We start from the raw sequence: 26051 nt of genomic DNA on the forward strand, positions 1-26051 counted from the left end.
CTTCTCCCTGAGGTGGCCCTGCCACATTTGCTTCTCATTCTTCCCCAGCCTGATCGTCCGGCGTCGTGAATTCCAGCAGTTTGGTCGTACAAGGCGTCTCGTGCCGGCCTCCCGAAGCTGTTCGCATTTTTGTTCATGAGATGTGGTTGCTTGCGAGTTATGTCATAGGCGTTCGGTTGTTGGTTGATGAGGGGGTTCGGACACGGCGAAAGGCGTCGAGAACGTCAACAAAGCAAAGAGGGTATCCGGAATCAGCGATTTTATGAGTTATTTCGGGGTGGGCTTAGCAATGCCGGCCCGGGGGTGATGAACCCCTGATGAATGCCGTCTCGTCGGCGCAATATCCAGTTCGGACCTCTGTTATGTCAATTCTGACTCAGAAAGCCAGCCGTTGTATGTTTCGTTTCCTCTGTGAGTTCCTTCGGGAGGATACCTGTTAGACCAATGAGGCCGGAATCCCCAGAAGAAGAAAAAACAGGGCCTGCAGCAGACCCTGCTTGTAAGACCCGGCGCTGTGCCTGGCATGCGCCGGGCACCCTTCCCTCATCCTCGAAAGCCTCGAAGCTCCAGCTGGTTAGGGTGTCGGGGTGTTAGGGCAGGGCGGGCCAGCTGAGAGCAATGGGGGGAGGAGTGAGAGTGAGAAGGAGGGGGGGAGGGGGGGAGCGGTCAGGCGGTGGGAAACGGCGGAAATCTCTCCGGATTCTGAGAACGAGGTACCGGAACTGCTGAGGTACCTCGACCAGGTCCAGTACTCCAGCGCCTCCTTGACCCAAATCCAGGCGATACACGCGCTAGCAGCCTAATGACGACCGCTTTTTTCTTCCGAATCAACCAATCACTGGCTCAACCGGTGCTTTGCGGATCTCGCTCCGTAGTGCACCACAGTACAAGTGCCAGGGCCAGTGACTTGGCATTTCCGGGCTTATGGTCTGAGTGTGGTGTCGGCTGCGGGAGAGACAGTGAGACTCCAGAGACCCTGGACAAGTGCGAATCCTTCAGACTGGGACTGTCAGCGGTCATTCCGTCGCGTACGGAATTTCCGTACAGAATTTCCGTACAACTACCAGCAATGGACATCATGTACATCATCGCGCATCTAGAACCTTGTATGTCTCTGACGAAAGAAAATTGATATTGAGCCATGTTTGGCGATGTTCCTGTACAATGCAGTAGGAGTGCACGTATGCTCAAGCAGAGCTCTCTATTCGTAGCTGTATCTGTTGTTGCGAAAGAAAGAAAAAACTGGTCGTAAATGCCTCGACCCGGGGTATCGAATCGTCCCAAATCCAACAGAGAACTCGATCAGTGGAGTCAATCAATCGGCCCGTCCGGGACCGTGGTAAATGCTGTTATGTTTGTTCTCGCCGTACATATTCTCAGGCGACACTTTCAGGGTCTGCCTCTGCCGCTGGGTCTGCGTCTGGTACTGCCCCCACCAGCTCTTCGAGTCCTCCGACCTCCGTTGGTCCGTTAATGCCGTCCGGAGGAAGGGCCCACGCGGGCATCGGACTGGTGTAGCTCCAAGCCCCTCCGGCATCTTCGTAACGGAGGCTGTGAAGCCAGAGCGAAAGCTCGTGCTCGCCGGGGTCTGTGTAGAGCGGCGTATCGCAAACGTCGCAAAGCTCTCCTGACAGCTTTTCAGCCCTTCTCTTCTGGTACAGGTCCACCAGTTCGTCGTGATAGGCCACAGCGTCGGCGATATCTTGTTTGCCCATCCTTTCTAGGCGTGACATGATGTCTTCGTCCGTATTCTCGACTGCATCCGAGTCGTTGCATCCCAAGTTAATTCCCCAAACTCTTTGGTTGGCATACAAGGGGTCGTTCTCAATGGGATGCCCAACAAATTGCAGATGCACGCGGATCTGATGTGTTCTGCCAGTCAAGGGCAGGCAGCGAACGATTGAGTAGCCCTCTTTCTTGATCCAAGGCCGGCGTTCCTCGTCCGCAAGTCGTTCCGCACTCTTTGGCTCAGCTGCCTCCGAGTCATTCAGAGTGTCCGGCGGGTAGTAGGCCAGACGTTTGAAGACGGTACGGGCCGACTTTCCGTTGGCTCGCACGCGGTTGAGGCCTAGTCGCGGGGATATTTGGAGGATAGGCTGATCGCAGACAATTTCGCCATCAGGAAACTTTCCAGCAACGCGCGCCAAATATTCTTTGCGGACCGTATGAGCTCTAATTTGAGCAGTGAGCTTCACTGCTGCCTGTGGTGTCTTGGCGACGAAAAGAATTCCACTGGTGAGGCGGTCCAGGCGATGGCACGGGTAGGGCAGGAAATGCTCGCCTCGCTCAGACTTCATGATCTCGATAAGTGTGTTGTACTTGTATCTACCAGCAGGGTGTACCGGTACGCCGGATGGCTTATTGACAACGATCATCTCGTCATCTTCATGAATGACACGAATCGGCTCACCTGTGACAGGGGGCTCATGGCGATGAATTGTGTGATTCACAAGGTCTCCATTCTTGACCAGATGATCCGGGCCGACTGCCTTTCCGTTGACAACGATGGCTCCGGTTTCCATGGCATACCGGTAGTACTCTAGGGTGCGGTCCCTGAATTCATCCTCAAAAATGTCGATCAGCTTCCGACCGCGCCAGCGTTGCTTGGCCCAGGTGTGGTAGGTAAAGTGATAAGGAGCAACTCTACGGAGACCGTCCTCGAAGAAGTAAGGCCGAGGCCACATGTCGCCGGTAGGCGTCGTCAAGACTTCAGGCAGCTCATTGGAAGCTTCAGACGGTTGGGCATCCGGTAGCTTGGCTGGTTCAGCAGCGGGAGCAGCAGCCGACGGCGGGGCCGCAGCCGACGTCGGTGCCATTTGATCAGAAGCCATGGCAGGCATAAGAGATTCCCGTCGGAATGGCAGCCTTGCCAAGGACCAAACTGAACGCAAGAGGGTAGCCAGGATTGATCAGGTAGTCAAGTTGTGAGGCGTGGTGTGCGATGGTGTAACAATAAGTGGCGTATTGTGGAACTGTGCGAAACTTCGACTAGTCGTAAGTAAGTAGTGTTTGAGAAAGTCGCTTGCTACTTGCCTCGAGGAACCTGGATATCATCTACTGCTAACAAACTTTGCATGTGTAGTGAAAGGTATCTCGAAAGAGTCACAAATTCTTGGCGGTCAGGCATGGCAGAACTTTGCTGGAGTTGGATTTCTGGTGGGCGAGATCGGGAAAGGTGGATTAGCAGAAGCGTGATTGGTCACTGGAAAGACCTTGTGTAGTTACATAATCTCAGCTAGAGCCTACCATTTTCCGGCTCAGGTAATCAGCACCCCTGGGCAGGTATTCCGGCTCTGAACCAAATAGGTCTGCCGACATTGGTGATTGGCTCCTGTTAAGTTGACGGCAACATGACATTCTGCCTCGGCTCAGCTAGGAACTCTACTGTGCTGCAAGTCAACTGCGGCAATCAAAAGTCTCAACAATTTCTCCACAACTCTTAGTGTGAAGCTACGAAGGCTTCTTCATCGAAAGGTTTAAAGTCACGAGCTGAATCACAACTCAATCGAGAAAAGTGCCGATAAGGCAATGCGCGTTTACCAGTGACGTCTGACTGAGCATCCTCCATCTCTTGTCCCTCCCTTGTGTTTCTGAGCCAATACTACCCCAGCAAGGGCCAGTACCTTCGGCATCACCGCCTACAACGTGCTCCAAATATCCGATCTCTCTCCATCATCTCACAAAGCACCGCCATGGCCAGCAACAAGCAGTTAAAGCAGCGTCGAAGGGGGGACTACGGGTACATCCTAGACTACCGGACACGATGGTGAGTTTACCTCCATCCCGCCATGGTTATCACAAGCTGTCATTGCGGCTTCCCTTTCTACCTACTCCTCGGTGCCTTTCATCCTCCCTGCTATACCTCAAAACGGAGGGACCGAGCCCATTCCTCGCAAAGCTTCAAGGGGGGGCTTGTCCGTGCTGCAAGCGGACGCCCTCCCTCCTATCCTTTCTTTCGCCAACCTCTCACGCCTGTGGTGCAAAGGCGAGGGCGCTCTTCGCAGCGTATCAGCAGCCGTCCATTTTCTCATCATTATCATCCCCTCACACTTCGCTTTCATTCGTCTGCGCTTTTGCTGCTTGGGCAGAGATTGACAAGGTTTCTTAGGGCCGATAATGATATGTATCAGCACATGAACAATAGCGTCTACAACTTCCTGTATGCTTCTGTCGATCAAGCTAATGTCCGCGCGGCGTCCAGCTAAGAAACTGCAGATACGACTCCGTGGTCAACGCCTACCTGATCGAGCACTGCGGCCTATCTCCCTTACGTTCTGATCAGTACGGCCTTGTCGTACACTCACACAGCGACTACTTTGCTTCGATTGCGTACCCCGCAGTCGCTCAATTAGCGCTGCGAGTGAACAAGTTGGGGAAGTCAAGCGTCACCTACGAAATTGCCTTGTTTGAAAAGGGAGTGGACGAGGTGAGAGCAGTCGGGGAGTTTACCCACGTCTTTGTCGAGAGATCTACCGGTCGTCCAACCGCATCCGGAATGGAGGACGAAATGCGGAGGGGTCTACAGCGACTTCTGATGGTGGATGGTAGGGGAAACAAGCTCTAAATTGAACTCTATCACCCACCCACCTGTACCATGGAGCTTATCTCCTAACAAATTCCTCTACCAGTTTACAGCTGCAAGCTCAGCTTTTGGATTGCGCCATCCTGCTCACCACTCGTGAAGATCTTCTCGAGGAACTCCAAGTCCGCCAGCGCCTCCTCAGCTGATTGCAGGGGGTTGGGTGTCCCAGCAGCCAAACCTTCAGCCCAGGCCTTGACCTCCTCCTTTACACCACTCGTCTGTTCAAAATGAGTTGTTGTTGCCTCGCCGTCAAAGGGCCTGACGGTGAGATCGTGACTCGACAAGGTCACACTGCCGTTCTCGCCCGCCACGTGGAAGTCGAAGGCACTCAGGGTTGAGCCAACACTGACGGCGAAGGAACCAGTGGCGCCCTGCTTGGTCTTGACGACGGCATTAATGGTGTCAATGGGCGGCAGGTGCTCCCGGGTCAAGTCCGAGAAGGCGGCAACCGAGGCCGGCGCCGCGTCCTTGCCGAGCAGAAGGCGAAGGGCGGCGGCGAAGTGGACGCCGCCGTCGAGGAGGAATCCACCCTGGTAGTCGGGCTTCTTGCGCCACGCAGTCTCAATGTATTTGCCGCCCAGTTTCACGAAGAAGAAGACCCTCACGTTGAAGCCGATAACTTTGCCCAGCTTCCGCACCTCGTCTCTTGCCGTAGTGTACCGGGGCTGGAAGCGGTAGTTCTCGGCCACGGCGAAGGTCACGCCCTTTTCAGCGGACACCTTTTCATAGTACTTAATCAGCTCCTGCGCACGAGCAATGTCTGCGGCGATAGGCTTCTCGGCTAAGACGTGCTTTCCTGCAGCGAGAGCTTGCTTAATGTAATCGGGCTGGTTCAGGATGGGCAGGGCTAAGATGAGAGCCTGGATATCATCACGGGCCAAGAGATCTTTGAAGGACTTGCCCTCGCCCGCGTCGTCAGAGTACAGGTCAGGTGAAGCTGACTTGGTGACGAGCTTAGCCGTGTCCTGGGCGGACTTGAGAGAGCGAGAGAAGATGGCCTTCAGGGTGAGGTTGTCGTTTGCTTCCACAGCAGGCTGTTTGGACAGTCAGTGACCACGAGACCCGCGGCTTCCGCGGACGGGCAATATCAGCTAGGTAGTCGCCTTACCAAATGCTCTTCCTTGGCAAAGATGCCTCCTCCAACAATGGCTACTCCGATGGGGGCCATGGTTTCTCAGATATATCGTTCAGGATTAGATGCGAGCCGTGCGGAAGGCCTGAGTCAAGCAACTGTAAGGCAAGGTGTATATAAATAGAAAAGTACAAGATAACCTTCCAAACTGAGGTGAAGGGAAGAGGTAGAGAGAGAGAGAGAGAGAGAGAGAGAGAGGGATAAGGATCCAAATGATTTATTTGTTCCAATTGAGTTGGACGGTCTTCCAGACAATTCGTTATTTGTCCATGAAGGCGTGTTGTGCAGTAGCCAGGCACGCAAGCAATGCCATCATCAGCTTTCTCCTCCAATGCCTGGGGAGCTTCGTGATGGTAGTGGGGTTTTGTTGGCGGGGTCGGAGAGCCCTGTGGCACAACCGTCTCTCAGCAAATTGATGGAGATGATGAGACACTATCTAAGGCTCGAGGAGAACACGGCCGGTTCTGTTAGCATATTAATCACACAACACCCCGCTCGGGAGTGAGAGCCTTACTCTTTTGGGAAAGTATAGCAGTTGAGTAGTTGGGGACCTGAGTTCCTGCCAAACGCCCTGCACCGGAAGGTACAGACGGGAATGATCTTTTGATGAGGTCGGATTAATCCAATGGAAGGCAGGCACCCAATACAGATGATGCTACAGTTTGGGTGTTTCCAAGTATCATGTGCGGTAGGTGTGATTTTTACGAGGAAAGAGTCTACTGGCTAGGTACTCAAAGAACTGCTCGTGATCATAAATACATAAATCATCTCATACAACTTGGCTACGCATGTTTGCTCATATAACTCATCTCCTGATTTGCTTCCTTCCTGCCGCATTCCGGATCTGCATCCCCGGTTTTCGGCTCCGCTTAACTACCGTTCTTTTCATACCGTACCGGAGGCGGTGCTTTCTGATTCAGCCTCGTCGTCGCTGCTACTGTCGTCCAGTCGGTCGATGGCTCGTTGGCACTCCTTCTCCCACTTACTCAATCCAACAATGACCCATTCCAACGCCCCGACCAGATACAATGCAACACATTGTCCGATCCACAAGCCGGCGAGACCCCAGCCATGAAAGGCGAGGTAGATGCCGGCGGGGAGAGCTCCACCGTAGTAGCTGACGAGGTTCACCACAGCCCCGACCCACTGACGGCCCATGCCTCGAAGGGCACCACCACACGATCCGTTCAGGCCGTCTGCTATCTGGAAGAGTGCGACGTACGGCATCACTTCGCCAACGAGCTGCACCACCCGCTCGTCGTCATTAAAGATCTTGCCAAACACATCCTTCGTCGCCATAAGCATAGTAAGAACCACACTTCCGAGTATCACGGACAAGATTGCTGCCGAGTGTGCTGCTATCGCCGCGTCCCGAGGCCGCTGCGCTCCCAGCAGATTTCCTAGTCTTGCCGATGCTGCTACCCCAAGACCGAAGGGAATGGTGTTGATAATTTGGTCCGCCGTCATGATGACAGACTGGGCCGCCAACGGAATAGTGCCAAGTCTCCCGGCAGCCAGGGCCACAATCTCGAAGGCCCACCACTCAGTGCCAACATGAACGACTCCAAGAAGTGCAAGCTTGGAAAAGGGCCCAATATTTCTGATGGCTCTCCGAAGCTCCAGACCACCCCAGCATTCCTTGCCGCGGACGAAGACTGCATAGGCAACTAGAAGGAGAAACGATGCCCAGTACGAGATGCCTGTGGCCAAGGGAGCACCGTACAAGCCGAGGCCGAAAGTGTGGATGAACAAATAGTTGAGCCCGGCGTTCATCGGAGATGTAATTAACAGCACATACGTGCCTGGGCGGTAAATCGCTGTCACATTTACGTCAGTGCCGTCGTCTATTTCCCTCCGTCCTTGACTTTCTCGAGGTGACACTGAGGGGCCCTGACTTACCTTGGGCCTGCAAATACTTCTTCATGGCCTCGAACCACACGTATCCCAACCCGCCCGGGATCAGGCATCGCAAAAACGCCGAGCTTTGCACGCAGATGAACTCTTCCTGGCCCAGCGCCCGGAACACCGGTTCGGAAAACCACCAGAGCACTGCCACCACAGCATAAAATGCCGACAAGACAAGGATGCCTCTCTGCAAAAGGATGCCCAAGTCGTGCTTGTTCGAAGATCCCGTGAAGCTACTCGACGCAAGAGTGTCGAGCGCCGTCGTGCCACCGAGGGCAATGAGCCAAGCTGTCGCCATGGCGAACATGTAGCTGAAGGCTGCGGTGGCGAGTGCTTCCGGGCTCAGTCTGCCAACAATAAGAACGCTGATGGTTTGCAGGCTGTTCTGCAGCGTGTACGCCAGGATAACCGGGACAGCGGCTTTGGCCAGCAAGAGTATTTCGGCCAGCCATAGCCGGACTGCGTGGGGTTCTTCCGACTTGACCGCCGGGGGCTTCGGTAGCAATGCCGTAGTCTCGGACCGGGAAGACATGGAGGGCGGGCCCAGTGTGTCGGCCGAGGACGTGTCCGACATTGTGGTTCTTACTCGGATTGCGACCGCTTTCTATCAAGCTCGATGTCACTCCGGAAGCGGTGGTTGTGGAAAGTCCACCCGACTGTCCAAACCGATTTCCGGATGTCGATAGGAGTGACTGCAAACGCGAGTCAAGGGACGAAGCAGATGAGACAATCCGAGGCTAGTTGTGCACCCATGCACCAACGTGTTTGCTGGCGAATTTCGAAAAACTTAAGGGAGGGAGCGAAGGTTCAGACGATCAGATGTCAAACAATAAAACGAAAAGGACAGCGGGAAACGGCTCAGCATTGTATACGGCATTTTTCAAAACTCCATCTTGCGACCCCTCCCCATCCCATGCTGGTATCGAAAGTTCAGACACAAGATAGCTGACAAGAGCTATTTGCCACGCGCAATTGGGCCAAGTTTGTAACTCCAACGACGGACAATTGACTTTGCTCACCTCTCGCGAGGCATGCCTGGTTCTCATCGCGCGGGGAGAACCCCTCAATCGATGGGCAAAGATTGGACAGCGATTAGTCTGCATTTCGGCCGACATGAATTTCTTTCCACGCTTGCGAGGGTCTACGTGGGCGAGAAGGACGTTAGACAGCGGACCGTTGACTCTGAGTGGCTGCATCGATTATCGCACGGCAACTGGCCCATCCGAACTGACGCAATGGATGAGGTCGGATTTCTCGAAGGAGCAAGCGGCTTACATGGTGCGCAGTTGCTGCGACTCTGCCCTACTTATTGTCTGGGAACGCGGCGGCCACCTTGATGAGATACCAAGAGATTCGGTAGCCCAATCTGCCAGAAATGCGAATCGTGCATACCAAGTACACTGCATTCTTCAGCGCGCTAAGCCAAGAAGAGGAGCCGAAGCTCAACCAATGCAGATTCTCTTATCTCGCATCTTATCCGTGGACCGAGGACAGCAACGGCTTACCTAAGGAACAATGGCTCAAGGCACTGGTAGTTAGTTTGGCAGTCTGGTACCGGCACCGGCCCTGGCAACGACGGGCAAGGTTGGCAAAGGCTTCGGTGAACATGCAGCGGGAAACGGCCGACACCGGTATCGGGTCCAGCTTTGCCGGCCGAGTGGAGGTAGGGGGGGCAGATGAAAAAAAAAAAAAAGAATAATAAAAAAGGGCCGACGGGAAGAGGGGGGGGGGGGCGTTGTCTTATCGGCAAGTCGCATTGCTTCCAATCTACGAGTATGTCGTACGGGATATCATCGCTTCACGCCAGCACTGACTGGTTCCCTAGGCACTTTGCTGTGCTGGAGGACTTGTCGAGGTCAGAGCGTGCAAGTACCCATTGGAGCCATCTCAATTCACGCCCATCTCAAGATCTTCGCCGCAGCGAAAGACCGGCGGCCGACCTCATGACCGACGAGACTGTGGGCATGAGAGGAGCAAGGGGGAAAACAAATCTTCAACTTGCATTGGTACAATACGAGAGTGGACATGGAACAAATGGAGCAGCCCCAGAAGACACTCTAGAAGAACCTTGGTCCAAAAGAGGGAAAAATCGAGACCATCTTCAGAGTATCAAAGCGCAATGGTCAACCGCCAGGCGAGTTCGACAAACTCGGGTAGAGGCACGAGAGCACCAGGGTCAATGGTCAAGGATTGATGGGCGCCACCATCTTGGACTAACATTGACATTCTCGCACAGAGTATCAACGACGATCAAGCTTTAGACACGGAAACTTCTTGAAAACAGCCGGAATAGTCTTAGCTACTGAAATAGAAGCTATCCAGCATAGCTGTAACGACGGTTGCGGCCAATGGACGGCACGCGCACGACTAACGGGACTCGATGCCATGTGCTTTTCATGAGTCGAACTGGCCAGGGACAACGGCTTAATCTCATGCAACACGAGGCGACTTGAGTTGACTTCAACTTTAGATTTGAGCCAACCTGATTTCATATCGTCACTACTGCATTAATTGAGTCGAGCAAATGGCGAATGCGGCAACGGACTCAGGTTCAGCGATGGACAGACCGGATACTTCGTACGGGATACATTCGAATGCCTTGCTTGGTGCAAGGTCGAGTCCTCTTTTCACAGAACGCATAACGGCGTCATACAGATCTCATGGTTACGGGTGAGAACCAACGCATTCTGCAGGGCCAAAGTTAAAGTCTAAATAGACGAACCCCGTCCCCTGCCCGGTCAGCGCCCGCGAAGCCCGTCAAGTCAGCCCGCCCGCCCACTGAGCGACATTGAGAGGGTGCCATTTTCTCATCGCATCTTGGACGGCAATCACACGAGGAAGATTCCCTGCCACCGCGGTGGCCGCAAGGTACAGATCAGAAGTTCAGCACGCCAAAGAAAAACGGAGTCTGATCTGACACAGGACGTGGCAGCCTTCTTCGAGTACCTTCATCCATTCTTTGATTGGGAAAGGAATTCGTTCGAAACACGCCGTGGAACGTGGCTCTAAACTCTAAACCTTTCGTCGGGGAACCCTTTCGCCCGCCCCCCTTCTACTGCTGCCTACGTCCGGGACTGGGCTTCGAACAAAGTGAACACGGCCTGTTCCCCTTCGACCAACGTTGGACATTGCAAGGTACCGGATGCAATGTCTGTACCTGTGTTCTCCAGTGTACGGATACATTGCGACAACTCTTCTTTCCCAGTCTCTTCCGCACCACCTTGGTGAGCAGACGTCGTATAGTCACCCCTACGCACCATATCCGTGAGGAACCACTTCCTTCACTTTGCTCTTCCTTGCTCGTGGGACATCGCATTGCATACACCACCTGACGCAGTGCAGCTACATGGCACGATTGCTTCCAGAGTTCCACACCACATGTTTTTCTCGCTCTCTTTCGCTCTTTTTGCCTTTGCATCCTTGATATTCACCCTTCGCTGTTCCTACGATCTGCATAGTATATCCCATCATACACCCTCCTCCTCACCTCCTCTTGCTGTTTTCCCGTTGTTGAAGCTCCCATATGCGTCAAATCGAACTCGGGCTCTCCTGGCAGAGAATCATTTTGGCGGACGTTCGGGATCGACACCGCCAATGCCTCTAGGCTGTCTCCTGCGGATATCTCCTGAACTCTTTTTTGGCTTCAGAGTTTTGACGTCACCTCCGGACGACGGAAGAGGAAACAGAACTGCGGGTGCGGAAATTCCGCTAGAACGGTTACACTTCAGCATCCAACCGTCAGAAGGACCCAGCCCAGCCCAGCCGCTGCCCCGGCACAAGGTGCGGATGCTACGTATGGACGGGTTCGGGAGTGCTTCCTCTCCACTTGCCAACCACCGTCCCGAATCCGCCAGTCAGACGGAGGATGCGTGTCTCACTTCCGCATACGGGGCTTGTGATATCCGTGGTTGAACTGGAGTTTGCCATCCATTCTTCCGTTCTACCGTTTGTCGGTCAGCCAGAACCGGCCCTTTGCAGTACCGATACCACTTCAGACGCAGGTAGGCAACCTCGCTTCGACAGATAGCGTATCCGTACGAGCGTATCGTTTCCCGGGGAAGCGGTCGAACGGGAAATAGGGCGTACAAACGATTTAGGGTTCTTCAGTGCAGCTTCTGGCACGTCCACGTGGCTTCCGGCAAAGTGAACGGACAACCGCCCGGCATCGCACTTCTCTGCGACTTCTCTCTTTCAGCATGGTCGCCCGTTTCATGGGGGCCTCGAACGCTGCCCATCCCGGCCGTGGCGAGTTACATGTTGCCGTCAAAAACGTGGGCAGCGTTGTATCAACCACAAGAGTGTCAGGAAAGAAATAGTCTGCTGGGCGCCCGCTGCTGGGACGGTTCCGCAAACTGGAACACAATACACACCCTGCTATGGGGGAGAGGAGCAGCAAGAGGAGGGGACTTTGCATCGTCACCCACTCTTTAGAGTTCGAGGCCGCAGCATTACAGCAGGCCAGCCTCTCCCCCAGTACCCTCCCTCGTTCCCACCCTCTCGATGCTCGCGCGTCTTAATCCTGGTCTTTCGTCGAACTCTGCCAGCGGAAGGTGCAAGCGCTTTCCCCAGGAGTAATTTCGGAAGTCGGATCGTAGGGATTATTGATGGGCATTTGGAAATGACGACGTTATGGCCCGGGTACGAAGTTGCTGTTTCTTGCACAATTGTCGTGATGCCAAAAATCACCTCCCATGTACCCTGCCATATATCAAGGCCACCCCCGGGCAGTTGCCCTGTCCATAAGCCTTTTTACCCCCTGTCTATTCTTTTTTCCTCTCCCAATGCTACCTTTATGCAGTAGCTCCTAGCAGCAAGCTGACCCCTGAGAAGAGACCGCTGCGCTACGGTGTTGCCGCCGGCAGCGTCGCCTTCTTCATCACCTCGTGGCAAGTTGAAGTCTTGCAAATCCCAGAAATGGATGGCCCGAGAATTGCAGGCTTGCTGTTGTTGTTGTTGTTGTCGCAGACGTTACGCTCAAGGGACGTCATTCTCGACGCAGAACGCAGTAATCTGCTTTTGCCAGTGGCCCCGTCCTTCACACCTCCATGATGGATCCATGATGGAGGAAAATATTTTCCCTCGTTGTCGGGTTTCGTGACCTGCAATATGCGGCCGTGGACCGACGTGTCCAGCAATATCCATGACTTTGCGGGAACGGGGACTCTCCACTACAGAGGAGGAGTCTCTTCAGCAATCGTCGAGTGTTTCTTGGCCACACACCCACTCACCGCTCTTCGCGCCCGGAGCGCCGTCCTCCTCTTGCTGGATGCCGCTCCATCCCTCTCCTCCTCTCCTCCTCCCTCTCCTCCCTCTCCTCCTGCTCTCCCATGTCTTGGCCCTCGAGCCAATGCTGCAGCCGCATGCCGGTCGACGCGGCACCCATAGCCATTGCCCAGTTTTCCACTCCGAGCGTGAGGGTGCTAATCGTCAACATATTTTTCACAAAGCGCGCATGCGGCGTCCGGTGGCATGCCGGCGCGATAGCCAGCATTATCCAGTGAAATATGCCCACCGTGTCGTTCCATATCGACAGGGGTACACGCCATGTCGTCGTCCAGATCTGCAGAAATTCTGATTCCGTGCATGTCCCGCTCAGCGGCGTCCGGGTCATGACGGCCCGCGTGTAGAGTAACGCTGTCATTCGGATAACCTGGTACATGAAGTCCGGACTCTGCTGGTGGTGGTATGCGGATCGAGGACTCGTCGGAGAATCGCTAGCGTCTCGGGTATGTGACTTGGTTGACGACCATTCGGATGTCGTGGAGTCGGAATTCGGGCCCGAAGGTGATCGGCCCGGCCCAACGGAGCCAGGTCCGGCGGCCGTACCTGTGCTGGGCACACTCTCACTCCGTATGGATTCTCTATCGAACGCGGCGGAATAATTGCTTGTTGGTGGCGAATTCGTTCGAGTCGGGGGATCTGAGGACAGACTTTGGCGATGTCCAGGTATGGTTGAGTGAAGACTGCTGATATGTTCATACATGTACTTCCCCATCGCTTGGGCCTTCAGCGAGGCTGGGTTTGTCGTTGCTGATGTCGTCGATTCATCATATATCGCGTCGACGACGCTTAGAAGGTACTTTACATTGTCGAGTATCGAGGCCGTCGCCGGGTGGATGCGCAGACTCGTGGCGCAATCGGAGAAAGACGGGAGTGATCCGCTGCACGGTAGATGTGTCACCATGGGCGATAGATTCGCCATGCGGAGGGGGACGTCCTTTATAGGGTCGACGAAGGCGTACGGTTTCGCCAAGACCCGACGTGCTGAATTTGCCGCTCCTCCTGATGTCGCTGGACCCGTCGACCCTTTGCATCCGCTTCCTCCGCCTTTACGGTCGTCGTCCGAAGGCGACAGAGTCAGTAGCAGTGGGCTGTTTTCGTGGGCGAGGGATATGGAGACATCGTGACTGTGCATATGAGTCAGTTCATCGGGAAGGTAAAGACGAGCCAGGCGTGCATATCGTTTGTTGGAAGAGGATCCGTTCGCGAGTCAAACGAGTCAAGAGTCAAGGCCTAGAGCGAAAATAAGACCAGAGAGGGTCGGACGGACAAATGGAAACACGGTAAATAAGGCGGAAGATACTGCGTACGAGAAAAATGTCGGAAAAGCAAAATAAAGGACGCAATAACAATGCGGGAAGTAAAATATACAAAACGTCCAGACACGCGAATAAATGAGTAGCAATCATGAGTACACGACAAAGGCAGATATCAACCGTCAAAGGTATAATCAAAAGACTCAACAAGGTCAATCCAGAGAACATGTAGAAATCAGAACAACAGAAAAGGTTTACGCACACGATAGCATTTTTCGCCAAGAGGCCGTCCATGCCGAGCTGATTGAAGCCGCCGCGCACTCTGATCATATCTCGCAAGCCCATGAGGTGGTACCTTAGGTCCTGTTCCGATTCGCCCCAGTACCATTCAGCCACGGTGAGCTGAATGACGCCGGCGATGGCCGCATCTCCGGGCTTTTGAATTACCGGTGTGGTTAAACTGTTTGCGTCTGTTGCGGTCAGCGCGGTGGTGTTTGGCACCATGCTCTTACTGCTGTCCGTGGTCAGGTTTTCGTTGAGCATAGCGATGGCTTGGCCTTTGTAAGTCCGCAGGACATCTGTCCGTACATCCCCAGTCTCGTGGAGGAAGCAGGCTGAGGTATAGAGAATGATCCGCATCACTAGGGGATCTTGAAGGCAGAAGGGGGAGTAATGACGTATAAAAGGATTGTTGGGGCTCGGGTCGCCGTTGATAGAGGCTTTGAAACGGGAGAGAACTGCGATGTCTGTACTCGCAAATCAGTATCATGTCTTTGGCAGATCAGGGGCTGTGTCCACTTACACAGTCTAAGTAATTTCTTGTTCAAGGGGCTCTGGTCCACAGGTAAAAGTGCTATTTGCTCGTCTATACCGCTGGCTGGTCGCTCCGGGAATTGTACCCTAGACTCTGCTGGATGTGACCAAGATCCAGGACTCTGTCCATGCTGCGGAGTGTCGTCGTCGTTATGGGCTGTTTCAAAGTTGTCGAAAATCAACTTTGGGACTGCTAGTCGATGTGACAAGACTTGCTGCGATGCTTGGAAGATATCGACATCTAGTATACTACGATCGGGGTTGGCTAATGGAAGCCACGAGACTGACGGTGGAAGACATTCTGTATCGCTGTTGAGGAGCTCTGCCTCTGATCGTTGTACTCTAAGCGTAGATTGGTATGTTGCCGGTTCCGAGCCTGGGCTTGGATGTGACGTCGAAATACCTGGTACAGCCCAACCAGCGATAGAAGGACTCCCGAGCGGTCTTGTTGACTGAGACGCTTGTATCAGGGGAGAGCTTACTCCTGGTAGTGTTGAAAGAAGGGGACCACGACCTCCCGCCCTTGCTGGTGTCAAGAAGGTAGAAGTTCCCGGTATGCGACTGCTGTGGGATTAGATCATGTACAAGATTGTGATAGCAGCCGTAGATCTGGCAGGAGGGAACGGGGACGAGTGCGGAACTTCAGACTTACTTGCCCACGCGGTACTCGCATATTGGTTGAGGAAAACGACGGAGGCAGTTGCTACATGGCTGACCTTGGTCACACTGTATCAGAATTAGTCTTAGGGTCCTTGGATATGAGGGCCCGAGACGAAGCAAAGACGCTTCTTTGCATATCTCGTGAGCGATCAGCCAACACTTGATACCGACATTCAGTGTACACAGCGAAAGGAAAGAAGGCTGAAGTAGTAGGTGTACGTGCCTTCTGCTTCCTCCGTCTGCACTCCCCGCAGGACGTTGTCGTCCTCTCGGCGCGTGCTGCGTTCCGTGACGCCCGCTGCTGCTGCGAGCCTTCGGACATCGTCTGAAAATGGCACGAAGGCGGCGGAGGCGGCGGCTGCTTCTACTGCTACTGCTCCCCCCTTTCGTCTTCCGCAGAGCATCCGTTTCTGAGATACCTGTTTTTTTGTTCCACCTTTCCTGCAGATCGGCGGCGGCGACGCGGTATCGAACATGACGTGACTTTGGACCCGAGAATCTGGTTGAAATGTTTCTGGTAAGGCTGACTTATAAACAAATCGGAGAAAAGAGCAATAGGACATTGTCGAAGCCAGATCAAGTGAGAAAGGAGGCTTTGTCTGAGCTGCAGCTCGTCGGGTTTTGACACATTTGGTCTAGCGTCATGAGGATAGCTTCCGTGGATCGAGCTGGGCTGAGGAAAAGCCACAAACCAGCCCTCTGTTTCTTTCTTGGGGTTTGGTTGATGTGCACTAGCTTCCTCGCTAGTGCGAGAGCCCAAACCCAGGAAGCGGTATCTTGATGGTTCGAGGTTGTGCTCGCTGGAGAGAGAGAGAGAGAGAGAGAGGGAAGGGGGGGCGTACATGGGCCAGTCGGTTCCATGGAATTTCCGTGGGAGACAGCTGATGTATCGATGTCGACACATCGGATCGAGCCTGGTGAGATCCGGTCTGGACACATGGAGACTGTGAGTAGTTGTTGTGCAAAAAGATATGCCCCGCTCAACACTTCCCATCGCTGCCGCGAATATCTCTTGACCGCGTTCAATAATTGCGATAGATGCTACCGGATAATCAAACCACAGGGCAGCAGTTATCCTATCAGCCATACGCTGACTCCAGAAACGGCGTAAATCATGAAGCACAAGCCCCATCGCTGGCGGCTTGTCGTGCTCGAGCCTTGTCAAAAAGAGGCTGGACACTTGTCCCTGTAATACCATACCACTTGGGAGATGGAGTCGATGCGGCACTGTGACGTCAAGTTCGAGGATGGAATTAGCCGGCGAAACAGAGCGATAGGCTCAGACAGTCTTTCCAACGGCCCGCTTTCGGCGAAGCCCGAGTTGGACTCTCATGTTCGAGAATGCGGACCCAAAGAGCAGCCGATGGTTCGCCAGTGTGCGAAAAACGGTTGAGTAAGTTCGACGTGCCGGACTTTTTGACAAACATACGCGGAAGCCTTCTCCATGCTGGGGAATGTGACGCCCACATTGTGACGAAACGATGCAGCCGCAATCAAGCAAGTGCGCTAGCACCAAACATGTGTGTCCTAATTCGGACAGCTGAAGTGAGTCCACGATGCGTAGCTTCTGCCCAATCTCATGGATTGAGAGACCTCAAACTTAATCGACGTCGCCAAAGGAACGAACTGCTCAGCTACAGCAGGAGCCAAGAAGGGCTAGGCCAGGCTTCCCACTAAGGCAGAGCTAGCGCCCTTGGGAACCTCCGTTATTTAGCGAGGTGCCCTGTGGAATTCGTCAGTTCTGTCCGTGGCGCACCGAAAAAGCAAGAAGTGAGGGATGATTTTCTGTAAAACGTGTTCATAGAGACATGGCTTCGTAAAACGTGCCTATAGAAGCCCGCTGCCGGCCCCCAAATGTCTCGGTTGGGCTAGTTGAGGTAGCATTCCTGAAGGCTTCCCAATGCTTCGAAAAACTCCATCTCGTGTCGGTTCTTACTTTGGTCTGTAATGCGAACCGTGGGTTAGGGGGGCAGGGAGGAACGAGACGAACATCAATGAGACATTGGCATGCCCCTCGTGGCTGTTCACATTTGCTTTGACAATGTCGGTACGGCGCCACGGGCGGCGAGCCTGGAAAAAGCCTCGTTGGCTAGCTGAATGTGGTGCGTACGCCATTATACTTAGATGAGGTGGAATAAGGTAGGTAGTAGATTCGAAGCTGTGTCGACGGCTGTAGCTTCATTCTCGAGCCCAAATATTGAGCTTTTGGTCTGTCAGAGTCCGCAGCGAAATTTCCAACAGAATTGAAGTTCCAATATACCAAAAACGAATCGAGGTGACTAAATCAGGCGGAAATACAATGGGAGTAAGGACGTTTTGGCAAGCTCAGGGGAACGTGCCTTTTAAGCTTAAGGCCGGTTCGCGATCAGCAGGGCCCACTCCGCCGTGACGTAGTGACCCACTAGCCGACCGAGTTCTCGGGTTCTCGCCACCGCCCGGAAAGCGGGAAGGTCCCGGGCTTGGAAGTAGTCGCTCCTTTGCTGCACTGAGAAATTAGTAGGCACTTTGAGTGAGATGTCTAAGCGCGAGGAAATGTCATTATTTCATTAAAATGGCCGCGTGCTATTCCACCACTGCACATGGCCAGTAGAATCGCATGCGTTGGAATGGTATCTGACCTAAAACCCCCCAAAACCTGATTCGTTTTCCGAAGAGAACTCCCTTTTGCTGTGTGCTCTTGAAGAAACAGAGCCTCATAAACCAGCATGATATCCACTTCCCTGATGGTATTACTGCGCTCCGAGTGCTCTCATGTGGAGAAATGGGGTATCCAATCGATCTTTCCTTCCTTTACCTCCCGCGGTAATCCGGTTTTCTAGCCATATTCACTGGTGGAGGCTCGTCATCCACTGGATAGGGTAGGGGCGACGAGCCAACAGGACGACGGCCTCCGACTGCCTGATGTTCCGGGAGTGGTGTCTTGGGAGGCAGCGGTGGTGGAATACGCTGTGGCTGTTGTGACTGCTGGACCGGACCGTTACTGTAAGGCTGGTTCTGCCATCGTGGATGTTCATCCGGGCTCATGAAAGCAATCTTATCAGCGCCTGCTGCGTAGCGATACTGCGCTGGGGTGGGCGCAGTGACAACAAGTCTATCAATCTCATCGTCCTTCGCCGGGGGTAGGGGCCGTTGCTCGGGCCGTGGTGACGACGATGGTTGCAGCCGTTCGCCGGAACTTCTTGGTGAAGGACTCATTGGTGAGGGAATGTGCAAGTGCTCAGAGCCAGATTCGTAAGACTGACGGCTGGGCGGCGTGTTGTGTGGCGGCCACGATGTAGGAATCTCGGCTGGCAATTCTACCGCAAACGACATTGGCTCAGTCGTCTCCGAATTTGACTTGACCAGTTCAGGGACTTCTGGTAGGCGTGAGAACCTAATGTTCGCTTTGTGAATCTTGGCCATCTTCGCAGAAGCACCTTGAATCATTTTCTGCTCGACCTCTCGCCTCAGGTATTGCCGTGTGCTCGTGCTGATTTCGGCCAGGCGATGCCATTCGTTCATACCAAACTCGCCGACGCCAACCTCCACATTAAGACGGTAGTAGTTTTCGACGTTGACGTTCCGCTTCAATAAGTGCTCTTTCCTCATTTGCTCGTGGATAGCCTCACATCCCTCAATCTTGGAGATAAGCTTCCGGCGAGCTTCCGCAAACTCTCCCAGGAAACCTTCGTACCACATCTGGGAGTTTGCATCACTTCCTTTGGGCCGTCTGCCGGTACCAACGCTGAGAAACACGCCGACTTCGCGACCCGGCCATTCGTTGACTACGGCTTCGTCAAGAGCCTCGGGAGAAGGGTTGAAGGTGCCGCCACCGTCATCGTGAAAAACGGACTGCCCGATTTGAATGGGCTTGAAGGCTAGGCCGATCGCACATGTCGCTCGTCCAGCCTGCCAGATCTTGCAGTCGAACTCTGGCGGAGGCTCTCTTCTCGAATCGTAGGATCGCAGTACGGCGGCGGGGTTGCCCTTGCGGGAACCTTTGTACATTGCCAAGACGGCGCTGAAGGGAAATGTCAGTTCAAAGCGCGTTGCTACGTGCCTGGCAGAGTACCGGCAGTCAGTAGATAAAGACGTACGTTTTAGTCCTGTTCTCCCTTGCGTCGTAAAGTCTCGCGTTTGGGTCACCGTACCGCGAGTTGAAGGCTGGGCGTGCCATCTGAGCCTGGGGGCTACGTGCGCTGAAGCTGACAGTGCTGGCGTTGCTTGCATGCCTCCGGGGATTTGAGGTGTTGTAGCCGCTGAGAGGGCTGAGAACATCGTTCTCGGTACCGTCATTGCCCTCTTTTTGATACACTGTGTGCTCCCTCACAGCCTCCTTGATAGCCTCCTCAAGCTTGGAGGCTTTGAAGAGGGTTGAGCGGTAGGGAATGCCGGCGATAGTTTTGTCGGTTTCGAAGACCATGCGCGTCAACCTAACGTAAAGTTCCTTGCACTGCTCTAGATCAAGGCGCAGTCGACCGAGCATCAGGGCTATAAGACCGCCGGTACCGGTTCCTACGATGAGGTCGAAATGATCGCAAGGCCGAGGGATTTCGTTTCGCCGCGGGGCTCTCCCCTCGATCTCGACAAAGGTACGGTGCATAAGTTCTTGGAGAATGATAAACATGGAGTAACCACGGACTCCTCCGCCATCTGTCATAGGCATGTTAGCATGAGCGCTTCCGGGCCAGTTTCGCGGGTTTTGCGCGCGATTTGGGGGTCGCGAAAGTGGCCGGTCTGCTTCACTTTGCTTACCTAGAGACAGAATGCGTAGGGGAGGGCCCTTTGTGGTGTCCCTCCTCCTGACCCCATTGGAGTCCATGATCTGGGCAAGCTCTCGTGGGTAAGCTGGCTTGGTCGCGATCCACCGGGCTTCTTGATATTGGTGTGGGGTATCGGTTGTCGTTGAGAAATGTCTATTGGCGGTCGCAAAGTGGTTGGTTTTTCGCAGAGGGTTTGTTGTTTTCTGCGAGATGCGAAAATTAGGAATTTCGGAGAAGATGGACTAGTGCTGTAGGTGCAAGTGTGTAAGTAGGTAATTAGTTTAGGCAAAGCAAGGCAAGGCGGGTAAGGCAAAGTGCAGATGGTAATAATCCACCGCCCACCCACGAATACAAGTACAAGGCCTGATCACGAGTGGGAGGGTGACGCAAAGAAACGACTTGCGCCCTGCACCATCCACTCGGATGGGGTCTTGGCCAACCCTGTCACTTGCCCACTTTGTGGAGGATGGACTCACCACTTGTGGTCACTCTACCGATGATTAGCAGAATGTAGTCGCATTCGCAGCTTGGGCCGGAAGATGGGCGAAAGTCTGAAGATGGTCGGCTGGTAGCGATTGGGATGGCGATGGCGACGGGGAGCAAAACACCCCAGCGGGAACCTGTATTCGACCTCAGAGTCCGCGACTGCGTGTGACGCCACAGTAGCTAATTTAGAAATCGCCCAGGGTATTTTAGCGACTTATGGATGGGCACGAATGGAAGGCCGCCGTTGCTCCTAGGCCCATTGTCCTGGCTCCCTCCCCTTGTGGTGTCAGCGAGTGGGAGGCGGGAGTGAGATCCAACTAGGTTAGGATCTTCTCTTTGACGAGGCACTGAGGGGTGCCTGGACCGTAGAGCTCCGACGTGGGTGCGTTTTCGCAACACGACGAAGGCGAGATAATGGGAAGGTGATATCTTTCTTGCTCTCAATATCTGTTCGAGTTTGTGAGGGCGCCAACGCGAAGTGAAAAAGGGAATCGGGAGCACCGGCAAGAGAATGTGGTGAGAGGCAAATAATAAAAGTGGGAGATGGAAAGAGAGACTGGGTGGTGGGATGGAAGGTCCAAGATACCCCTCTAAGGTAGTGTACCTGCCTCGGGACGACGGGATGGGATGGTCGGATGGAAGTTTGGTCCTTCTTCCCTCTACCATTTCTGCATCATTCTTTCTCATTTATCAGAGAGAGCGAACAGCCAAACTCATGTTCTGACCACAAACGCAAGCGTAACTGCTGTACCTCGAGGGTAAGGTTAGTAAGGTAAGCCCAAGTATACAAAAGATGACATCGCCTATTGTTCCCATTTCTCGCCTATCGCAACTTACGAGTATCCTATCCAAGTCTTCACGGATAGTCAGTCGGTCCAGGCCTCCCGGTACATTCCAAAGACGAAATCCCAGGACGAACCAGACAAATCAAGACTCCGGCAAACGCGACAGATACCCCGAGGCAGGTCGCGAGGCAGATACACGGCTCAATAGGCTAGCAAGTTACAGCAGCACAGCAGTCTCGCAGCCAGTACCTTGCCTGTCTATACCATAGCCGAAACGAAACCGCAGGGACGCAGAATGTTTCCCACTCCACGCAATCCCGTATACTTGCGAACCCCGCCCAATCTCGGCCTTTGAAACCGACCGTCCGCCCACGACTCTTCCGGGACGTGCAACTTTGGGGGCCTTCCATTAGGCTTTGAGGCCATGTTCCTTGCTGGAGGATCCCGGGAACCTGCACTAGAGCCAGAACCATTCTCGAACCTCTCTTTTCGCGACAACTCCAATCGAGGCCGTCAAACCTACACTGCGAGTACCCACGCAACAGCGCCGCAGCAGTTCATGGGTGCGGATAGTGCCTCTACCTCTGCCGCACTACCGTCTGCCCTGACAGACGCCCCGCTCTCTCGAGATGGTCCCTTCAAAAGAACCAAAAGACCTCAAAGTCACAGGTTCCGAGCGGAGACCGAGGCCGAGAAACACTCAACAATCTTCTACATATTACCATTACCCATGGTTCGAGGTGCGGAAGTGCCCCACCAGATCTTCGGCTACTTTGGGCCCCGATGACATGCTCGTGCTGCCACGGCCTTGGCTTGTTTCTGACCACAGAAGAGCAGCAGCCCAGTCTTCCCCGCGTCTAAGCAGCTGCTTATTCGCCATGTCCGGTGTATGTTCATTCGAAGCCCCTTTGTCGATGGAAATTGTCTTTTGGATTTTTACCATTTGACTTGGCTGCAAAACAAACGATAACATGCGTTTCTCACTTGCAGCGAAGCAGCTGTCAGCCTGTCACCACGCACGAGAACTTGCCAGCCGTATCCTAGTGACTACTGCGCACTCCGTACAGCAGGTATTCCCACACTCGCTACTACTGATGCGGACAGGGGACCCCTTCGGATGACCACACCCATACGTCAGCAGTGCCATCAGCTTTCAGCTTTGCATGTGCCGCCTGGCTGCGCTAGCTCCCATCTCGAGCGTTGAGGTAACCCACCGACCCAAGATGTTGATTGGTTATGGTGTGTTCTTCTTGCCGAACTAGAAGCTCGAAGCCTCATTCCCGCGTGGCTGTGCAAGGCTTGGGCGAGTTCCCAACTCTCTCACTCGTCAGTCTTGCTTTTGGAGCTTTCGAACTTCAGTGTTCGGAGCCTTTGTCGCCACTTGGAAGCGCTCGCGTGACAAAACACGATTCTCCTGGTTGTCGATTCCTGGAACGGTGTTTGATAGTGCTTCTTGGCAATAGAATCCCAACCCGCTCATTTGCTGGGTTTATTTCAGAGGCACGAGAGAAAAGGCTTCACCAGCTCGATGGGAAAGTTGGTCAACGCCTCTTCGGAGGCCCATTCATGCCCGACTCCTAGAGTCTCTAGGATTTGTGGACTGGTAAAGTCCACTCCAGGCGGCCCGCACACCGAATGCCGTGATCCTTGACCGGGCCCTCCGTCCCGTATCAAGGGTTCGCTTTCTCCTCTCGTCACTTGTGTCCGCCAACGTTTATCTTCTCAGACGCAGACTCTTACTTCGGTCATCGTGTTGAGAACATGGTACTTTTCATCCGACTTGGCAACGGAGGATGCGGGCCCATGGCGACTGACTACTTCGACTGCGGGCGTCTTCCGTGTCTCCAAGCTCCTTCCTTGGGGCAATGTCGTCAACCGGTTATTTACTGCAACCTAGGCATGCCAGCGGCCAAATCATGGTGGAGCAGAAGATCCCATCTTCCCATGAGGTCCTCGGGGCCGGCGTGCTGTTCATCACATTCGGCGTTCTCGACCAGCAATGAACAAGAGGCTGGGAGAACCCGGAGAGAACGGATCAACAAACACCGGGTGCCTCCTTGCTCGGGGCCCACTTATCGGCCCGGGGCAAGCCGCGCCCGGAGCTCCCACAACTGCTGACCTCAGCAATGTTTTCAATGGACCCAGGTCGGTAGCAAAGAGAACAGACAGAGTCATACTGGAGAATTATTGAACCTTCAACAGGTCATCAAGCCGTAAAGATCCCCTCTATCGAGTCTGTAGCCAAGTCCATGCCCGGCCTGCTTCGTCTTGGGAAACCATTCATCATGCCTGGAACAAATACGTCCACATAGTACCTGACTAGGTAACGGGCCCTAAAAGTTAAGATAGCATGCGAAAGAAGGCAATTTAGATTTGCGACAATTCGTCTCAGCCTTGCCGCCGCAATTGCGATGGTCTCAGGCGCGGATGACGAGATAAATCCTATTTCCACCATGCCCTTTGCGACTTCTTCACGCTACTGGCATTGCTTCACGGCCTGGACTTGGCTACAAGCGAATATCAATATTGCATGATCCCGCGCTTGTATAAGCTCCCAGCCCCCGACAGCTGTATTCCCTGCTACCAGGGAGGGTCCTCCCTTCAGATCATCAATTACCGAGGCCTGAGATGCACTTGGTGGCACAAGGCGAAGCTGCTGGGGCTTTTTTGGTGTATGTGCGGCAGTACCTAGACGCAGTCCTGAGAGCGCGATGGAGTATTGAAGTTCATAGGTAGTAGAGCATCCGTATATATAAGGTAGGTAGCCTGCCTGAGCTTTTGGACGCGGGGCAATGTGTTACACGGTGTGGATGTCCTGCACAACGCGGAGGCGGACGATGAGGCCCAATAGCGCAACGCGTGGGCTGGAAAGTGTAGCTGACGGAGCAAAACAGCCGATAGGAGGCGGATGCAATGGAAGCTGCTGAGACTCGATCGTGCAAGCTCAATTGGCCAGCTGCAAAGGGGGATGGAGTGAGGAAGGTGAAAAGGGTCTGATGTGGTGGGACTAGAGGCCTGCAGCCATGCCTTCCGACGCGGGTAGAAAGTGTAACTTGGGAATCAGCCAAGCAGAAGGTGTTCCCTCTTTCGCCATTGTTATGCTGCCATGCTGCCACGCTGCCCAGTCTGTCGGTCAACCCAAGCCTGGACTTGACATATTCTCTCTGGCGGACCTCGCGGCGCTGCGGCGCTATTCGCCAGTCGACCGTCAGACTACATTAGCCGACCTGACTGGGCTGCCACGCCTCGTGTGTGGCGGCGGTAGCACCGATTGGTATCGTGCTGCAGTGGTCGACAAGACACAGACAGACAGATTTGGATGGGCATGAATCCAATGATGATAGGGGATGAGATGTGTAACGGATGACAGGTGGCAGGGACCGTGACCAAGCCAGCTCAGGTCCATAAACTCACCCGACGTCAAAAGTCAATTGTATCGAAGCTGTATCCGTGCTGAACGCCATCATTTTCTTACTGGGCTTCGTGACCTTGAGAGCACACAACCAAAGCTCAGAATGACCTTGAGGAACTGCGGGAGATGGGCGTGAGTGAGTAGGTGAGTGGTGGGAGTGAGATGTGAGGGAGCGGACTGGCGTGGCCTTGGACGTGACGTCCGAGGCATGCCCAACGGAGCTGCCTTGCAGCACAAGGTTGTACAGGTGGCACCAGTAAATGGCAGTGATTCAGGCAGGGTGCATGAGAGAGACCAGTTATCAGGTCTTTTTGGACGCTTAGCAGCACGGCAAAGGCGTGAGGAGGGAGGGGCAGTCGAGGCAGCGGCGGCGGCGGAATGAGGGGCACACACACATTACATACCTTAGTACACTACACTCACCGGGCAGACACCACACACACTCACACCTCACACACGCGAGGTGGTATACTCAGCCCAGTCAATCTGCATGAGTTGTATACCTAATACCTTACAGGTTGCCCAAGAACATACATGGAGGACGAGTGACGGGGATGTTTGATGTCTGCGCAAGGTGAGAAAAGTGGCCGCCATGGTTTTGAGCTTGGCGGAATTACCAGATTGGAGTGAGCCGAGATTGGACAAGACAGAAAATGATTCAGCCAGGAACAGATGATGAAGCCACTGTAAGCAGGGAGAAAGAACAGCGCTTCATGACACGATGGGGAGTGAGTGACTGGTTGAGTGAGGTGCATCTCAATGTCGGAGAGAAGTCACCGCCAGCGCGAGGTGAAGGAAGGAAGCTCCAGTGTGCTCCACTCTCACTTCTGCCCGCCTTGCTGCACGGACCACCAGCGAGTACCTGGTGAGCCTTGATTGGCCCGTCGCAGAAGAGGCAGGATCGGCCCAGAGCCTTTCCACCTCTTTCCTGCCTTTCTCCCGCAACGAGGCTGTATGTAGACTTCCTCGGTACCTCTTCTGACCCCCCCAATTATCAC

General features: G+C 54.0%; 9 protein-coding genes across 9 annotated transcripts; 3 read left to right on the forward strand and 6 right to left on the reverse strand.

Annotated features, from left to right (window-relative positions):
- Window positions 1–1376: 1376 nt before the first annotated feature.
- CTAM01_03964 (RluA family pseudouridine synthase) lies at window positions 1377–2831 on the reverse strand (the record flags this gene model as incomplete). The annotated part of the gene is made up of 1 exon (XM_060519994.1): window positions 1377–2831. The coding sequence occupies one exon, from the start codon at window positions 2829–2831 to the stop codon at window positions 1377–1379; it is 1455 nt and encodes a 484-aa protein (XP_060385415.1).
- Window positions 2832–3692: 861 nt separating this feature from the next.
- CTAM01_03965 (thioesterase superfamily protein) lies at window positions 3693–4564 on the forward strand (the record flags this gene model as incomplete). The annotated part of the gene is made up of 3 exons (XM_060519995.1): window positions 3693–3766; window positions 4109–4159; window positions 4216–4564. The coding sequence occupies 3 exons, from the start codon at window positions 3693–3695 to the stop codon at window positions 4562–4564; spliced, it is 474 nt and encodes a 157-aa protein (XP_060385416.1).
- Window positions 4565–4629: 65 nt separating this feature from the next.
- On the reverse strand, window positions 4630–5750 carry CTAM01_03966 (oxidoreductase; the record flags this gene model as incomplete). Its single annotated transcript, XM_060519996.1, has 2 exons — window positions 4630–5616; window positions 5691–5750. The coding sequence occupies 2 exons, from the start codon at window positions 5748–5750 to the stop codon at window positions 4630–4632; spliced, it is 1047 nt and encodes a 348-aa protein (XP_060385417.1).
- Window positions 5751–6599: 849 nt separating this feature from the next.
- On the reverse strand, window positions 6600–8193 carry CTAM01_03967 (MATE efflux family protein; the record flags this gene model as incomplete). The annotated part of the gene is made up of 2 exons (XM_060519997.1): window positions 6600–7531; window positions 7614–8193. The coding sequence occupies 2 exons, from the start codon at window positions 8191–8193 to the stop codon at window positions 6600–6602; spliced, it is 1512 nt and encodes a 503-aa protein (XP_060385418.1).
- Window positions 8194–11712: 3519 nt separating this feature from the next.
- On the reverse strand, window positions 11713–12033 carry CTAM01_03968 (uncharacterized protein; the record flags this gene model as incomplete). The annotated part of the gene is made up of 1 exon (XM_060519998.1): window positions 11713–12033. The coding sequence occupies one exon, from the start codon at window positions 12031–12033 to the stop codon at window positions 11713–11715; it is 321 nt and encodes a 106-aa protein (XP_060385419.1).
- An 810-nt stretch (window positions 12034–12843) lies between these two features.
- CTAM01_03969 (uncharacterized protein) lies at window positions 12844–16104 on the reverse strand (the record flags this gene model as incomplete). Its single annotated transcript, XM_060519999.1, has 5 exons — window positions 12844–14026; window positions 14418–14901; window positions 14958–15296; window positions 15621–15694; window positions 15848–16104. 5 exons carry the CDS (start codon window positions 16102–16104, stop codon window positions 12844–12846), a joined length of 2337 nt encoding a protein of 778 aa, XP_060385420.1.
- Window positions 16105–18418: 2314 nt separating this feature from the next.
- On the reverse strand, window positions 18419–20429 carry CTAM01_03970 (patatin-like phospholipase; the record flags this gene model as incomplete). The annotated part of the gene is made up of 3 exons (XM_060520000.1): window positions 18419–19628; window positions 19705–20260; window positions 20363–20429. The coding sequence occupies 3 exons, from the start codon at window positions 20427–20429 to the stop codon at window positions 18419–18421; spliced, it is 1833 nt and encodes a 610-aa protein (XP_060385421.1).
- Window positions 20430–23402: 2973 nt separating this feature from the next.
- CTAM01_03971 (uncharacterized protein) lies at window positions 23403–23759 on the forward strand (the record flags this gene model as incomplete). Its single annotated transcript, XM_060520001.1, has 1 exon — window positions 23403–23759. The coding sequence occupies one exon, from the start codon at window positions 23403–23405 to the stop codon at window positions 23757–23759; it is 357 nt and encodes a 118-aa protein (XP_060385422.1).
- Window positions 23760–24664: 905 nt separating this feature from the next.
- CTAM01_03972 (uncharacterized protein) lies at window positions 24665–24970 on the forward strand (the record flags this gene model as incomplete). The annotated part of the gene is made up of 1 exon (XM_060520002.1): window positions 24665–24970. The coding sequence occupies one exon, from the start codon at window positions 24665–24667 to the stop codon at window positions 24968–24970; it is 306 nt and encodes a 101-aa protein (XP_060385423.1).
- Between the last annotated feature and the right edge of the window lie 1081 nt (window positions 24971–26051).

Source organism: Colletotrichum tamarilloi (genome assembly GCF_030869305.1).
Source record: "Colletotrichum tamarilloi strain Tom-12 chromosome Unknown Scaffold_9.1, whole genome shotgun sequence".
Lineage (NCBI taxonomy): Eukaryota > Fungi > Ascomycota > Sordariomycetes > Glomerellales > Glomerellaceae > Colletotrichum > Colletotrichum tamarilloi.